We start from the raw sequence: 17,826 nt of genomic DNA, 5'->3' as shown, positions 1-17,826 counted from the left end.
AGAGGTGGCATTTCAATTACGCTGGTGCATGTTTTTAGGTACTGCCCTCTCTCTGAAGCGGCCGATAATAACATTGTTCTGTCGGCAGATTAAAGACTTCTTTCCATTTGTGCTGAGAAGTCAAATCTGCACACGATTCTCCGGTTGGCAGAAGGATAAATCAGAGGTGGATCAGCAATAAAGGAGTTAAGGAAAGAAGATCTTAACGTTGTTTTTAATTGGTGGGAGTTGAGCATTACAAAGCAAGAGCAGACATCATCATTCAGTCATTCACAGATAAAATCCCTGATGAAACAACAATGCATTTTATGGCTTTTAACGGCATGCTTCGTGAGCACATATGAGATCCTTTGTTTGGGGGCAATTTCCACACGGCGATCCTGGTCAAAGTAAATTCAGTGCTTCTCTGCTGCAAACTGGGACTAAAATACAGTAAAATCATATTCAGTTGCAACCATATGGAACAAAACAGGACGAGTGAAGAAATAAAGTGTTTCAGTCGCCATTGTAAATATAAAGATAAACACTGTTTGCAATATATTGTGTTCCCAGCACTGTAGTGGTGAATTTACGTCTGGTAACAGTTTCTCCAGTGAACATGCAGGTCCAGTGTGCATCAAGCCTTTTTTTTATTTTTCTATGTTAAGAAACATTCCAGGTGAAAATGCTGAAGTACAACAGCTTATCCACAATAGTAAGCTCTCAAGCAAATCAGTGTTGTACATGATTCTGTGACGAACGTGTGGAAGACGAGAGGCTGTCGACAGACGACCGGATCCGTTTGACCGACGTTCTCGAAGACCCGCCCACACAAAGTGTCAGTCAAAGCTCATACATTTAGTCAACAGGAGTGCATACCGTAATCCTGCACCGTCTGGGGCCAAATTCCGTCACTGGTTTTACTACTATGTGAGGTCATACTGGGAAATCTGTGGTCATACTGGGAAATCTGTTGTAATAATGCACTTAGTGTAAAGGACAGTTTAGCCAAAGTCCGTCTTTTCTGACCGTCCCCAGAGCTCAAACGGAGGTGTGCAGGTTTTAAAACTCCAAAATTCTCATAAAAGTATGCAACTTACCATAAATATCAGTCGTTAAAGTATCTCCCTTTAGACGGGAGATTGTTGTTCTCAATGGTCTCGTTTGTACTAGATAGAAAAATAAATAATCGTATGGAAGTAAACGGGGTTGAGAGCAGCGTCACCATGCACCGGAAGGTTTCGTCTTTTCACTGCAGGTGGGGGGAGGAAGTGGTGACAAAATAAAACGGAAATAAAAGCTGGCAAATGTCATACGTTCCCATAAATCCTAGCAAAAATGTCTGTGCAAAAACGAGGACGTGTAAACGACTGCGACCTCATCCGAACTGTTGTTTCATAAAATCATATAATGCGCATACGTCAGCATTCCGCTACTAGGGTTTATAAAATGGCAAACAGCTTCAGGCTTGATTCAATCAAATCGTTTTCTCGCGCTAGTTTTTGGTTTTTTGTAAACAGTAACATTCAAAAAAGTCCTCTCTGCCGGCCCGGAGAGCGTTCAGGTACAGTAGATGAGCATCGGTAAAACGCCGTGTTCCCGGTCGCTAGTTGAGAGTTAAGTCATCGTACCGCGGTCGGTCAGTTGAACCGAAGGCCTGTGTATGAACCGATGAGTGTTTGTGCTTGTGTATGTGTGTAAAAGGCCGACTACTTTGACGATGCTCTTCAGTCTAAAGCTTTGCCTGTAAACATTTCCAAGTTTCTTCCTTCCTTGACATTCCTTGCTTTACTCAGACACACTGTAGCAATTAAATAAATCCTCCAATAAATAAACTCAATAGGTAACAATGAATACATTCAAGTACATCAGTTCCTCAATACTGGAATGCAAGGGGGCTTTCTGCTTTTTGCAGCTTGCACCACTCTGCAGTCCGGTTGTTGGCTCGCTATCTGGTTTGTGGGCTACAGTATGTGTGCGGCACAAAGTCCGTCGCCACGCGCGCCTCGACGATCTCCGCCCGCGTTCAGCCGCACGAAAAAGTGCCAGCTGGCTCGATGACGTCGAGAGTTTCTGTGATCATTCGATGGAACTCCCGGGGCAACCTCGCCTCAGGCTCAACATGCCGACTGTCCCGGGCCAGACCCCGCCCACACCCACGGGGCTCCCTGGCGACCTCGTGCACGTGGGGCTGCGCGCCACAGGTTGCTCGAAGGTCACTGCAAAGTCCTCAGAGGTCGCGGGCCACTCATAGTGCGGTGAGGGTGCGGAACAGCTGAGTGAGGCAGAAGACGGAGGCGGTGAGCGCCGTGCACTGTTTGGCGAGCAGCTTGGTGCTCAGGTCCTGGCAGCTGCGTTTGCTGCTGGCTCGCTCCGCCGCCAGACAGAAGTCCCTGAATGAGCGGGCCACGTCTGCCAGGCCTGCGACCGCCTCCGCGTTCCTCCGGTCGCAGCGGCTGCAACCCGAGAACCAGAGGCACACGCCCGCCAACTCCACCAGGGTCCGGAAACTGTCCGCCAGGGAGTGAAGCATTTCCTCGGGGCTCTGTCCGATCCCCACCACCTTCTGGCAGCCGGACATCAGCCGCCGGGCCTCCATCTGCAGCACCCTCTTGTTCTCCGTGAAGTGGGCGGGACAGGTGTCCCTCGGGTGGCGACCTCCGTGAGTGCCCGCGGATCGGTCGGCGCCGCTGCCTTCCAGGATGGAAAGGAGCTGGTCCACGTCGACGCGGAGCACCTGGAAGCCCGCGGGGGGTTCCGGGTAGCGCTGGTGACCCAGCCGACCCATGGTGTCCTTGTGCGTTTGAGGCGCGAAAGAATCCGAGGCGTCGGACAGCGGTGAGAGGAGAGGGCTGAGCTCGGAGGTGGAGGAGGAGAAGAGGACGGAGCGCGGGAAGGACGGAGAATGGGCGGAGGAGGAGGTGGGGAGAAAGGAGTGAATGGGGGAAGAGGTCATGAGAGGAAGATCGCCGGATGTTTGGGTTATGTCGCCGCTGCTCTGTGAGCGGCACGAGAACTCGTACACCGTCAGCTCGTCGTCGAAGCTGTCCCCCCCGCTGAAGCAGTTGGAATAAACCGCCGGGCAGCCGCAGGCGTCCAGCGGCACCTGCACTCCTTCTACGAGCGACTCGCATCCGGACGCCAGCACGGAACCGCAACCGAAGTCGGGCTTCAGGGGTGGAGTGGACCCGACCGCGGCCGGGGTCTTCGTCTGGGACGGATCCTCGCAGATGGTGAACACTCTGCAGCCCGAGGAGGGCGTTTTCGACGAGTCCGAACTCGGCTCTGAAGGCCTGCAAAGACCAATCAAAGGCCTGTCGCTACTGGTCCTTCGTATTTTGTGCGACTGACCGTGAAAAGGACCGTTGAGGTTCTGTGTGGTCACCACTATCGGCGCGGGAATGGAAGGTGACTGATTGCTCGTTTTACAACCAGCGACGTCTTCATCTGGACTCGTGACTTTGATGTTTGGTTCTGGAGTGTCTTTTATAGGACCGGGCGTGTCTATCTTTAAGCCGGCGGCATCTCTTTGGAGGAGGCTCACTATGGAGGCTGGCGGCTCCGTTATTGGACCCGGTGTGTTCTTGCCCGGTCCAGAGTACAGAAGCTGATTTCGATGTTGAGGTTTGGGCTCAGTTTGGACGGGCAGCTGAGAGCTCACTTCCTTTGGCTCCGACCCTGAAACACAAGTGGATGCTGAGGTTATTTCAACAAAAAACTCCCCGTCCACCTCCGATCCGGTGACCGTCGTATCCGAATCGTCCGACTCGGCAGATTCAGCAGTCGTGCCCGGGTCTATAGTTTGTGTTACGTCGTCGACGTCCGTGACTTTGATGGTGATCTCTGCGTTGGCCTTAGCGCTGTCCTCAGAGGGACTCTGGGCGACGTTCCCAACCCCGACTTGATTAATGGTTTCTTGGGAGCGCGATAAATAAAGGGGCAGCTGTTGAATCTTCCCCCGAAGTGTCGAGGCGGACAATCGGCCCATGATGGTCGGCGAACAGGTCTGGAAGAAGAAGTGAGTCGGAGAAGGAGGATCTTTGGATAGATTGTGGACCGCAGGCTTGTTTGCCTTACTTAAGCTCGGACTGGCTAAACTTTCTTTCGATTCAGCACTTGGCTCGGTGGAATCATCTCCGGGTTTGTTTAGATCGGAGCACGAGGCATTCAGAAGAGCGACCTCGCTTTTCAAGCTACCATCTGAATTAAACGTGAGCGATGTGGCGGTTGTTGCGGCGCCAAGCTTCGCCGTGATCGAGTTTATAGCGCGAGTATAATCAGAATTTACAGAATGAATCTTTTCATGGGGTTCAGAGTCGCTACTGATTTGTGACTCGCCTTTACCGGCTGAGGCTGAATTAGCGCTGACGCTGCACTTCTTGTCCACAGTCCTGTCTTCGCTCTTGTCGCTTGAACAAAAAACAACGGAATTCCTCGCTTCGTCATCGTCGTCGTCGTCATCAAACACATTGTCTGAATTGGTGCTGTCGCTGGTGCTCACGATAGAAGCGGCGACACCGATCGCTTCCTCGTCTTTGACCCCGGTCGCGACTTCTACGAGTGACTGTGCTTTGGCGGAGTGACTGCTCGTCTCCGGATTTTGGGCTGCACGATGTTCCTTGTGGTTTAAAACGGGGACTTTGTTCGAGGTTGCCGTGTTTTCCATCTCCAAACAGCCACTTTGGGATTCGTGAGGTACCGGAGGTGGCGGGGTTGACGGCGGGGGAGGAGGCGGTGAAAACGATGGACGGTTTGGCTTTCTAAGCACGCCTCCTAACCTGTATTCCTCTGGACAGGTCTTTATCTTTGGGGCATTAAAATGAGACACCAAAAGGCCGTTACCGGCCTTTTTATTCACCTCTGTTACACCTGTCGGCGGTGTGTTGGCCTCTGGCTGCCTGCCAGCAGATCTGAGCGGCTTCTTTGAACTGAATGAGTATCCTCCCTCCGCCTCTTTCTTCTCTTCTTCATTCTCACCTTCCTCCTCGATGGTTTCTGGCAGGAACATATGATACGCGAAAGGCCCATTCCCAGTTACACCGGTTGGCTCCTCCTCCTCCTCCTCCTCTTCCTCCTCTTCCCCCTCCCCTTCCTCCTTTCCGTCCCCCCTCCGGTCGGCACTCTCCTTCCCGTCGGGGTCCACCCGGCAGCGGACGACGGTGATGGTAGGAGACGCTGCCTTCACCACATCTGTGACCGATTTGGATTCCATCGCATCGGGTTCCATCTCCATTTCCTGCTTCCTGGTTCTGGCGGGAGACTTTGCGTCTCTGCTCTGTTCACGCGAGCCCGATCCAGGAAGAGAACCTGGTCCACGCGAGCTGAGTTTCGACAGGATGGGTTTGGACTCGAGTTGAGACGGCTCCCCTTCAGAGTGAGTGAGCGAGGAGACAGTAGGACTGGGATTCTGGGTTTGCTCTGAGGGTTCGGGATCTGAACTGAGCATCTGGGCATCGCCGACTTCTGCCGACAGGTTTTTATGAAGCCTGTTGGAGGCCGTGTCCTGCTTCGGTTCTGGATCAGACTCGGGATAGGACACTCTGGAGGTATAATCAGTTTCCATGAAGGAACGCCGCTTGCGGGATCTTTTTCTGAACTGGAACAGCGTTTCGCTGCCTCCCCCTTCCTCGTCTCCTTCTTTTCTGTCCTCTCCTGCGTTTCCCTCTTTGTCTGCGTCCACCACACAGACTCTGATGTCACTGAGGCTGAGCGAGCTGAGCAAATCCAGATTCAGCTCTGTGCAAATATCTGCAACGTAGGAAAAAAGGATCAGCCAAACATGTTAGAAAGCTCAGTGTAGATCACAGAGAACTGTTTTACGTCTAAGAAAATCAACAAATTCTTCATGTAATCTCTGAACAGTGAACAGAAGCAGGAAATATATGAAGGTATTTTTGTTTCTTTATTATGCAAGCAAAAAAACAAAACAAAAAAGTTTTGAGAACATGTTTCTTGTACTGCAAATAAAAATCAAGTTTTTAAGTAAAAATACACAAACGGAGAATATAATTTTTTGGATTGCAAACAAGGTTTCGTTAGTTTTGGTCACAGAATTCAATATATTGCTTATGAAACTCAACTTGGTTGGTTGCAAATCAAAAACTTTTGGTGGCGAGTCAAAAACCTTTCGTGTTTGGTTTTCAATTCTGTCACGAAAACTAACAAAACTAAGAGCAAATTGGTTTGCAATACTTTTACCCTAAGTTTATATATTTTTCTCTTACGAACTTGATTTCTGATTGCAGTGCAAGACATTTTTTTCTTCTTCATAAAAAGGCAAAAAAAATACCTTCATAGAAATAAACAGACAAAAAATGCTTACTCAATGAAATGTCCAGTTTTGTATCACTTAATGCTTTAAGGTTTATGCTTCTAATAACTCTGATAACTTGGACATAAAGTCCTGCAGCACAATATGAAAAAACACAAGTAAAGTACCTGCAATTTGTGTTAAAGTGTATATAATCATATTTGTAAGTGTAATGGTTGAATCTTCTCTTGCAGGAGTGTCGGAGCAGCCTGAATGTTTGCAGCCAGCATCACTGTTAGGTGTGGTCTCTGGCTGATGTTACATTGCTCTGCTGTATTACTTCTTCAGCCACTAGATGGCAGCACAATCCGAACTTACAGCCTTTATTTTGGACCACTCTGAAAATGAAAGACATTTCTTGTGATCAGTGTCACCATAAAAACGACATCACCTGTGGGCTCGGCCCCCGAGGTCAGGTCTTCTGGCGAGGTGAAGCGATCCCTGGCGTCGAAGAACTCCTCGTCAGAGCTGCTGTCCCCGAAGCCGGGCGGCGGATGCAGGATGGGGACCGGCTCCAGGTCTTCAGCCTTCACCGCCTTCACCGCCTCCTCTTCCACCTCCTCCACCTCCTGCTGCAGGGTGTGGGGGAGGCTGCGGGCGCTGTCGGGGGTGATGTTGGAGCAGAGGTTGTAGTAGCAGCGAGGGTCGCTTTGGTCGAAGTTGAACACAAAGTCCATGTGGGAGGAAGGGGAGCACGGAGACGGGGAGAGCGGAGCCTCGTCAGTCCCGCCCTCCCTCCGGACGCTTCCCTCTTCACATGCCTTCCTCATCGCCTCGTCCACTTCCCGCATCATCTTCCTCCTCCTCCTCCTCAACTCTTCCTCTTCGTCATCCTCCTCGCTGGCCTCCGGAGGGCTCGGCAGGAAGTCCACGAGGCGGGAGAGCTCGGCGAAGCACAGCGAGCTGTCGTCGGAGCAGAGGTTACTGGAGCACGTCTGAGAGGAGGCGGAGGTGGGCGAGAGGAGCTGGGGGTCGGCTCCGTCGCCCGACCTCCTGCGGCCTCCTCCTCTTCCTCCTTGGTCGTGAGCCGCGAGGTGGAGCAGAGGGTGGGAGTGAGAAGGCGGAGGGGTGAGGAGTTGCGGCTGGGCGTGTCCGTGGGAGTACGGGTGCAGCTGAAGGGCTGAGTGGATGCAGGTGTGGGTCTGCGAGGGAGCGTTGTGACGGACGGAGGAAGAGGAGCATGAGATGAGGTCGTCTTCCTCCAGGGCGTCGAGAGAGTCGATGGACGGGCTGGTGATGACACGAGAGTCAGTGTGACATGAATCTGATGCTTCGGATACCGACGGCTGCTCCTCCGCTGCCGGCATCGGTCCGCCACTGCCAGTCTTCCCTTTTTGTCCAACTTGTCTCCTCGAGTCGTAGCTTGTTGTCCACCCACCGTCCTGCACTCTCTCCGTCTCCTTCTTCTGCTCGGCGTCCTCTCCGCTCTTGCCTAGCGGAGACTTTCCCTTCTCGTTGTCGGCATCCTTTTCTTCTTTCAGTTTTTTACCCTCCCAGGGTTTGTCTTTGCCGTCTCTGTTCCTCCGTCTGTCCCTGTCTTTTCGTTTCCGTCCGTCCGGGTCGGATGAGGACCTGAAGCGAGGGCAGGGCCTATCGTCGTGGGACACCAGGTTGACCAGCGCGTCCGTGTCCTGGTCCGAGGAGTTGTCCGAGTCGCTGCCACGCCGTGACACGTAACCTGCGAACACGCAGCCACGGTAAAACACACGTTAGAACATACAGGTGGGAAGCGTTCGGCATTTCATGGCTGAACACGACTCTAAATGTTCATTTTCTTCGCACCTTCCTCGGCAGATACTCGGTGCTTCTTGGAGTCGTCCATCCAGGGAAAGATGTTGAGGCTGGGGTCAACGAACACTCGACAGTAGCCTGCTATCAGGCAGGACATGTCCTTCGCTGCCGCCGACTCCAGCAGGAGCGTGATGGGCTTCGTGCAAGAGAAAGAAGACAAGACGGTAAGACATGAGACAGGAAATGTAAGTTCAGCACTCAACAAACAATTAACGTGCAGTTGTAACTGATGTCCGCACATTGTTTACAAGAGAGGACACAAAGTAATGTAAACAAATTTTAAAGGCCGACGCTAATGGATTCCACCAGAAGCACAACGGCGCGGCTCAGCAGCATCCAAGAAGCGACTCTCTGGTCCGCTTCGCTAAAATATGCCATAAAAACAGCGTAAAAAAACGAATAATACAGCGCCTCATGGAGCCCCTGCAATTTGCCTGTCAAGCCTCTAGGGGGGGGTAGATGATGTAATTATGACTCTACTGCACTTACTGCACTCTCACCTTTAGGAACCAAAGACCCATACCCAAGATTTGATTTGTGGACTTCAGCTTTTAACACACTTTTAAAAATAACTTTTTTCGCAGAAATTCAGACATTTAAATTTTCTCTGGAAGCCGGTTTAACTTTCACAGATCCTACATTTCCTCATCTGCAGAGTCCAAGGTCGGCTTGTCACTCTGATAAACTGATAACCTGCACAGGCTCCCCCCCGTTTTTATCTCCTGGATTGTTTAGTCTGTACACCAACTCCTGCACCAGCACCTTTGTCTTGTTAAGTATGCAGTGATTTACTTCAGCGGTTTTTATTATTTATTTATTTTTTAACGTGTCCAAGAGAACGATTCTATCAATGCGATCGATTAACGAGCGGACAATGGTTGTAGACTTCTGTGTATGTGTGTGTGTGTGTGTGTCTCACCTTGATGTCCTGCAGGTATATTTTGACCAGGCTGACTTTGTCGGACTCAGGCAGCAGCTCGATGCGTGTGATGCAGGTGAACTCGGTTAGCGTGGTCAGGATGCTCAGCTTGTGGTTGACCACCTGACTCATGCCGTACCGCGCTCCCACCAGCAGGGTCACCATCGACTCGCGGTCCTGGAGCTGAGGGGTGAGGGGGAGGGGGGGGGGGGTCAGGTCAGAGAGGAGGAGGAGGCGGAGACAGCGTTGAGGAAGAAGAGGGTTCAAACCACAATCAATCAAACATATACAGTATACACGTTCAGATCAAACCTCACCATCATGGTGGCACTGAAGGATTTCCCTCCGAATGACTTGAGGTCGCTCAGCTCCTCCAGGTATTTGATGCGCGCCTGATCCACGGACACGCCCTTCTGCTTGGGGTCGTGGAGTGATTGGCTCTTCTTCATGTGGTAGCTGATAGCCTTCCTCAGGTCTTTCTCCCGCATGTTCCTCAGCAAGGTGGACGACACAAAGTTCTCGATGCCCCAGGTCTTCCTGGAGTGAACAAACACAGATTTAAAGGGTCTCAGTGTGAGTACATTACTATCAGGGAGCTGAAAAGGATTTTCAACACAGTTTGGATTAGATCGGAACTGTGGGGACATTTACACGAGTGTTCGGCCAAATGCTGCAACTTCCTGTGTCAGTTTGAAAATAAAAGCTCATCTCATCTTCTTAACCAACCTGGAAACCCGTGAAACCTGACGATACTACATCCCGCCCACTGATAGCTGCAGCACATGCCTGTCAATCAAACAGACACGCCCCCCCAAAAAAACTGAAGCTTATTTTCTAATTAATAACGGGATTATTTTCAGTTGGACGGCCAGAAAACGAATAAGAAGGGGAGACTTTAGCTAACAACACCGAGATAACTCTTGGAAATCTTTTTATGGAATTAGAATTTCATGAAAGAAGTTGAATGGGAGTCTATGGAGGCTTTTCGGAGCCAACCTCTACTGGCACTCGGCGGTATTGCAGCTTAAGGCACTTCTGCATTGGCCTCATTTTTCAGAGCCTGAAGCGACGAACATGTTTATACACACTTTATGTGTGTCTCCAATCTTAATGAAGGGAAGAGCCCTTGTTTTACAATAAAAAGCCTACCAGCGTTTCATCTACAGAAGCTATGGAGGCTCTGAGGGAATTTCTTTTATTGGAAAACACCTAAAAAGACTGAGTGCTACATGGCTGCAGTTTTAATATTAAATTCATGTAACAGGCTCTGCATACTTTCCTGACATAAACATACTGTAAGTTTAAAATGTTGAACCCCACCTGTCTTTGTATGTATACATGACATGCAGTGTGCATGTGTGACAGGAAAACGAATCGGTGTGAAATGTAAACAGGTTTTTTTTTTTTTTTTATTGTTTGTTTATCTGTGCTAGAAGTTTGTGTGTCTGCAGCGGGGAGACCAACCTTCAATCCCCTGGAACATTGCATCATTGTGTTTGTATATTTTAGAGCACCGTTAATTTACGATGCCTTTTTGGATAAATATTTCAAACACACTCAGTCAGTCTGGAAAAGCTTGTGAGTCTAATAATAGAAGTGAAAAACAAAATTATGTTCAGTTTAAATAAACTGTACGAGGCTGCATCAATAAATTCAAAGACGCCTCTTTGTCACCGTCCGAGACCGAAGAAGGCGCGTCAGGTCAGGAGACACCGGGTGGGTTTTCTTTGACGTTGGCGGGATTGTGCAACCGTGAATTCGTCCCCCGGAGTCGGACTGTCAACAGCGAGTTCCACTGGGACCTTCTGAGGCGTCTGAGGGTTGTCGGTAACTTTGTTAGCTGGTTCTTTGCGTTGTTAGCGGTCCGTTAGCTGGTTCTACTGTGACGTTCTGAGGCCTCTGAGGGAAAACCTTCGCTGCAAATCACCTGAACTTTGGCACCGTGGCAACAGGCATCTCCAACGTGACAACATGACAAGTGATGTCCTGTGTTCACTGCAGTTTGAATCATAGGACACACGTATGACGTAAAATGGGTCTCACGTGATCATCTTCAGGTTGGTTTTCGGTGACTGTCCACAGCTCGCCAGCCTCTCCTGGATGTGCAGCGCAGCGAGTCGCAAGGCCGTGTTACACCGCATCTCGATGGCGAAGCGCTCCTGCAGCACGTCGTTCACTCCCTGACAGACACACACACAGTAAACAACAACACAAATAGTAAAAACAATGACAGAATCGTCTGTAAAAAGTCTGATAATCACTGTAAGGTTTTGTGCAGATTCGGGATCAGCCTCGGTGTAACGACAGATTTCATTGAGATAAATATCCTGAACAACATCAGGAAGTTTAGTGCTAAAAACGGGCACCAACTTGGCTTTTTGTTCCTAAAAGTCAACACTGAGCAGAAAGTTTCTTTCACTCATGTTACAGTGGTTCCTAAATAAGTTTGTGAACCCTTCAGAATTCATTATATTTCTACATAAATAAGACGTAAAACATGATTAAAAAGTTGATGAAGAGAACCTAATTAAACAAAGAAGACAAAAATATTAAAGTAGTCATTTATTAATCGAGGGAAATGATCCAATATTTAATATCTGTTAGTGGAAAAAGTATGTGAACCTCCAGGATTTGGAGTTAATTCAAAGGTGAAATGAGTGTCAGGTGTTTTCAATCAAGTGTCTGTTTTATTTAAAGAACAGGGATCTTTCTATTGAAGTCATATTCATGCAGAAATAAAGAAAAGAAGCACTTCTGTATGTCATGTATTTACAGGTGAGACTTTGCCTGTTAAACACAAAATACACCACGTTATCTGAAAGACCTACGTGGCAGCTGTGAGAACATTTCCAAACACGCTGAGCTTTCAGTCTGCTGCTGTGCGTCGTGGTGAAATGTGTCAACTGCAGCAATAACTGGACTTTACAGAACTTTCCTCGTCGATTTGACCAAGACTTTTCAAAGTGATGAGCCCTCTGTGTCTGCTGATGCCGCAGTGACCGCGAATCAGCGGTTTTTCCTTTTAAATAAACGCGACAGTGTACCTGGAAGTAGAGGTACTCGAAGGCAGTGGGATCGTCCTGCAGCAGCGTCTGGAGTTTTTTGGGCATGAAGCAAACGCGGAACAGACACCTGTAGTCGTGGGCCTCTTTCTTGTGGACCACCTGGACATTACAAACACAGGTGAAAGTATGAAACCCGCTGTTGGTGTTCATGTAAAGCAGTTATCTGTGTGTGTGTGTGTGTTGATACCTGCTGTATTCCCTCCTCCTCATGTAGCAGCAGGAGTTTGCTGATGCTGTGCTGCTGCTCCAGCATCAGGGAGAAGTGCTCGATGCGGCTCAGAGAAAGCTTTTCCTTCAGTGTCATCACAATGTCCTGGTGTTCAAAGGAAATCACATCTTCAGAGACGATATTTAATAACATCGGGAGGTATGTTTGCCGAGGTGAGCCGAGCTGAGAGTTTGGAGGTCTCAGAGAAGAAAGAGGAAGTTTGAGTGGTTGGCAAATCCGGGAAAGTAAATCAGACTGAGGGAGCGAGTGAATCACAGCTTAGTTTTAAGCTTTATACTGTCACAGTAACTCACATTCATGAAGTTGACTGAGATTTAAATATCTTGATCAACAAGGAAGTGAGCAAGAATTTATTTTTTGATTCAGTTAGAAATCAAAAACCTTTTTGCATTTCAAAGCACTTCATTGAACATACCCTCTGAAACTCCATGTGTCTGTCTCAGGAAATTATAATGGGCTTTGCTTTTGCCGCGTACCTTGACGGTGGTGTTGGGCTCAAATTTGAAGGCCTTGGTCTGCCCGTTCTCCAGATACACCTTGAGCACGTTGGGCAAGAAGAGCAGCGAGTTCCCCTGTAAACCAAACGGGGAGTCAGAGGTCGGATGAAAATGTGAGTTCTGTTAAACCTGCTGGATCGATGAGATTGTAATGAACAGCCTGACAGGGAAAGGGAAGACAGAAAAATGCAATACTACTGACATATTTTTTTTACCACAGATACACATCCATTGTCATTCAAGGCTGTAAAATACCGCCATTTTGTAAAAGCTGGCGTCACAGAGATCTGCACATAGATGGTAGCATCTTTTGCTCCAAAACCTGTATATATATATCATTCAGTATTAATGGTGCCTTCTCGGATGTACGAGCTACCCATGTCATGTGCAGTAATGCATCCCTGTACCATCACCGATTCTGGCTTTTTAACTGTGCGCTGAGAACAAGCTGGATCATCCCTCTCCTCTTTAGCTTGGAGGACGCAAATTTTGATTCACCAGACCACAGGACAGTTTTCCACTTCACCTCAGTCCATCTTAAATGAGCTCGGGTCCAGAGAAGCCGGCGGTGTTTCTGGATCATGTTTATATCTGGTTTCTTCTTTGCATGGTAGAGTTTTAACCTGTATTTGTGGATGCAGCGATGACCTGTGTTCACAGACGATGGTTTTCAGACGTGTTCCTGAGCCCGTGCGGTGATTTCCACGACAGAATTGTGTCTGTTTTTAATGCAGTTCTGCCCGAGAGCCCGAAGATCACCACCATCCAATATTCAGCATTGTCCCCTGTGTACAGAGATTTCTCCAGATTCTCTGAATGATATTATGAACCGTAGATGATGAAATCCACAAATTCTTTGAGGAATATTATTCTTCAATTTTTTCACTATTTTCCCACACAGTCTTTCACAGACTGGTAAACCTCTCCCCATCTTCATTGCTGAGAGACTCTGCCTCTCTGAAATGATCTTATTTTACCCAATCATGTTACTGATCTGTTGCCAGTTAACCTAATTAGTTGTGAGATGTTCCACCAGGTGTTTATTTTATTTTTGTAATCTTTACACAACTTTTCCAGTCTTTTGTTGTCCCTGTCCCAACTTTTTGGAGACGAGTTGCTGTCTTCAAATTCAAAATGAGCCGATATTTTTCATAAAACAATAAAATTACTCAGTTTCCATATTTGATATGTTGTCTTTGGTCTATTTTCAATGAAATATGGGTTTACTCATTTTGTAGATAGTTGATCTGTTTTTATTTACATTTTTACATACCATTTAACGTTTTTGGACACAAGGTTGCAGTTTTTGGTATTTGATGGCCAGGGATGAGACCCCAGATAATTCACAGGCATCTTAAATTTTACACACAAAAGTATGTGTTTTTTTCTTTTAAAAATATTGAGAAGCCAGATTCACTGTAATGAATATAATACTTTTAAGCACATTACAGCCTAATATAAATGTAAAGAGAAACCTCATCTCGTCTTACATCACCTCTGCCCCATTTCTGTCGGCCCGGATGGGCTCCCCGCGGTGAGTCATCTTTCCCCGCCTCGCCCTGATTCTCTTATGATTTTAGAGTGTTTTTGTGGATTGACATTATGATGTAATGCAACATTAATGTATGTTTTGGAAATCAAATGGAGAGCGGTTAAATCTCCCTCGTCACCCTCCCATTTTCCATTTCTTATTTTTCCTCTCCCTTTTAACGATGCCGAACACATCCCACCGCCTCCCTTTCATGCCTCTTCTCCTTCTTTATCATCTCCCTCCATCTCTTTATCTCTGATCTGATGCTTATTGTCCTGTAATCACAGACATTAAGGGCCGCAGGATGGGGCAGATATTGATCCGTGTTTTCTCTCTGATCAGTAATGGGCGCTCAAGCCTCTGTGGTTTTCCTCAACCAGCTAATTTCACATCCGCCGGCAAGATGGGAACTCTTACCAACAAAACTTATGAAAGAAAAAAAACTGCATACAGTATGGAAAAAACACCGACCAATTACAAACCAACCCTCCTCGTCATAGTTCAGAGATACAGCTGACGATAAGAAATCTCCTTTTAAAGAACTGTGTGTGGTACTCAAGATGCTTGAAATGTATAAAACGTAACTGAGATAATTTACAAGATCATGAAAGGATTTATTTCTTGTTATATATATATATATGTTAGATTTTTTTGAGCTCTTCAGGCCAATAGACAGTATATAAAATTTGACGTAACTTCTGCGTCTGACAAGTGAGGCCGATGCTGAAGTGCCTTAAACTGCAATACCGCTGAGGGCCACCAGGGGCTGGCTCAAAAACAAAAGAAACTCTTTCGCCATAAATTTCCATTCAATCTTTAACACCCAAAATTCAGTGTTGAAATTGCTTATTTAGTTTTCATTGGGATTTATTGATTATAAATTACATTAAAAAGCCGACAAGTAGAACTTTTTGGATTTTTCTCATCCATTTCCTCGGCTGACTAATTGAAAAAAGTGCTTTGTCTATCTCTTGTTTAACTTCCAGAAACCCTTGTAGAGGTTCTTCAGTAAATTTCAACCTTTTCTTCCTGTTTTCAGATTAGTTATGAAACTTTTGTCTTCACAGTGTTATTGAGGTTCGTATTTTTTTGTTTGTGTGGGTTTCTGTTTATTATTTTGGCCTTGAAGACCTTGACATATATTTGCTTCCATCTCTGCAGTTTTCTGCTATTAAACAGATTCCGTAAATAAATATTTTTCATTAATATCTTCTAAATGTTTCAGCGGCCTTTCCTTGGAGTTTTGACTTCCTGTGTTGCAAAGGTTCGGTGTCAGCTCTTGTTATTCCCTTGTGCTCCCCTTTAGATTTAAACTGAGACGATAACAGCGTTGTTTACATCCACATTGCTGAATTGAACTGTGTATTGCATCAACTAACTGCACACATCTTCCTGCACGAGACAAACAACAACTGTTACGAGAAGTTGAACTCCACAGGGAACCTTTAGCAGAGTAAACTTTCCATTAAACGACTCCACAAAACCATCTGATGTACAGCTGATCAAAACACAAAACTCCGAGGATTTGTCTCAAAAGTCTCGAAAACTGGGTCAAAGTTTTACTCTGATTTCACCAGTATAATGAAATAAAGGATTTTATTAACTGATTTGTGAATCTTGTAATGAAGGTCTGATGATTTGATGCGAAACAGAAGAAGTTTAGTCTACTTTTAGACTTTTTATATAGATCAATTCATCTATCCACAACGCTTGGTTTTGTGTTGTTAATGTGATGAATCTCAAGGAAATGCATCCAAACACATAAACTTCCACTGAGGAAGCAGGCAGGGGATCAAACGCCAGCAGGGTTAAAGGTGCAGAGTAGTTCCATCGTGTATTCGCACACTCACCTGAGAGTGTCCGTTGACCTCCACCTCCTCAGCGAAGTGGACTTTCACAGGGTTGGACCTGAGCTTGGCTCTTTTCTCTGGTGTGATGAAGGACGACTTCGGGCCCTGGGAGAAAGAAAAGTCAAACTGTTTGTCAGTCTTATCCTTGTTTCTATTTCTATAGCTTAATTAGCACTTAATGCGATCCAGGTATTTTCAGTGAAGTCTGACATACGTGAAAAGATCAACAGTCGGAGGATTTTTGTTTTGTATTTTGCAGTTTAACCAAACAGTAGATTATTTAACAGTGAAGTTGAATTCCATTCGTCTGCCGTTGTCGTTGTTCTTAACAGCGTTTTATGAATGACTAAAGAATTTCGAAACTCTGGAAATACTTGGGACTAAACAAAGGAGAGAAATAAAATGTGTTTGCAACAGGTTTGTAATAGAAATTAAGTTTATGAATTCTGTTCAGACTTTTGAAGTTAGAGTTGGGCGAGTCCGTTTGATTGACGGGCCTGTGGTGCAGTCAGGTTTCTGCTATAGGTGGGCGGGGCATAATGTCCTCTGGTTTCCAATCAGATCACCGCTCCCTCCTCCCCAGCTCGTGCAAATATGGTCACTTCCTGCTCCAAAATACCAAGATGGCGACGGCTGAAATACCAAACTTGAGGCTTCAAAACGGCAGTTCACAAACCAACGGGTGATTTATGACAGATTAATTAGGGCCACATTAAGGAAACATAATATATTTATACATAAATTTTGACTTTATTGTGGAAATTAAAAATGAAAAAGAAAACACTTTCTCCTCTAATTTTTGTTTCCCAATGTGGTCCAAGTACTCGCCGATAGCGACATATCAATCTATGTCTGATAGGCCAATTCAAATTAGACATCCGAAAAAATATCAGTCGGGCTCCAACAGAAATGTCCCAAACACAAGCATCCAAATAAATTTGGATTAATATGTGAACTGCCTTCATGGTTTTGTAAACAGATTGTTGTCTTAATGACTGCAACACTAGTTACAGTTGTTGGATTGAAGCACCACAACAGTCAATTAATCTGATGATAACAAAAAAAATCTTTATCACACAGACACGAAGTCTTCTGATGTTCGGGTTACCGTCATGAGGCACGACAGAGATGAATATTTTCTGAGTAATAACACCGACTCCACGACGCTCGGTAATGAATTCTCGGCGGTGTTGCGAGCCGTGAATCACTCGGTGAAGATGCTTCCATCAGCAGAGCCGCCGATGACACTCGCTGAGGAGCGGACGTTTATTTACCGATCGAACGTCACACCTTAACGCAAACACATACGTCAACCTCCTGGACCGAGACGCACGCACACACACACACACACACACACACACACACACACACACACACACACACACGCACGCACACACACACACACACACGGGTATAGACCGAGTGTGAGTCTGTGGGGGGAGTTTGTGATGCTTTTCACAGGTAACAGTGATGGAGTGGTGGGACCTTGGTGACAGGATTATTGTTAACGGTGACGCCTGACTTCCCTGCCTCCCTGCTGAGCTGATTAATGGCTTTGTTGATAACAGCGCTTTGGATTCCCCGTGTGTATCGAGACACTGTACATATGTTGTATGTAAGTCGTGTGTACATGAATGTGCAAGTGTTGTTTTTTT

The 17,826-nt window shown here is 46.7% G+C and overlaps 1 protein-coding gene across 3 annotated transcripts in view; it reads right to left on the bottom strand.

Moving 5' to 3' along the window:
- Positions 1-195: 195 nt before the first annotated feature.
- The window catches only part of LOC138208986 (uncharacterized), a 43,838-nt gene continuing 26,207 nt past the window's right edge, over positions 196-17,826 (bottom strand). For all 3 annotated transcript variants that reach the window (XM_069167275.1, XM_069167274.1, XM_069167276.1), the window contains 10 exons: positions 16,172-16,276; positions 12,770-12,865; positions 12,252-12,377; positions 12,044-12,163; positions 11,043-11,179; positions 9,317-9,536; positions 9,000-9,182; positions 8,072-8,216; positions 6,681-7,967; positions 196-5,727 (listed from right to left, as the gene is read on the bottom strand). In XM_069167275.1, coding sequence (XP_069023376.1) covers positions 2,228-5,727; positions 6,681-7,967; positions 8,072-8,216; positions 9,000-9,182; positions 9,317-9,536; positions 11,043-11,179; positions 12,044-12,163; positions 12,252-12,377; positions 12,770-12,865; positions 16,172-16,276 — 5,919 coding nt within the window. In that variant the 3' untranslated portion in view covers positions 196-2,227. The remainder of the gene's footprint in view (positions 5,728-6,680; positions 7,968-8,071; positions 8,217-8,999; positions 9,183-9,316; positions 9,537-11,042; positions 11,180-12,043; positions 12,164-12,251; positions 12,378-12,769; positions 12,866-16,171; positions 16,277-17,826) is intronic.

This window comes from Embiotoca jacksoni, unplaced genomic scaffold (assembly GCF_022577435.1).
Source record: "Embiotoca jacksoni isolate LCO1_2020_lvr unplaced genomic scaffold, fEmbJac1.0.p SCAF_4, whole genome shotgun sequence".
NCBI lineage: Eukaryota > Metazoa > Chordata > Actinopteri > Embiotocidae > Embiotoca > Embiotoca jacksoni.
This window is presented reverse-complemented; position numbering and strand designations above follow the sequence as displayed.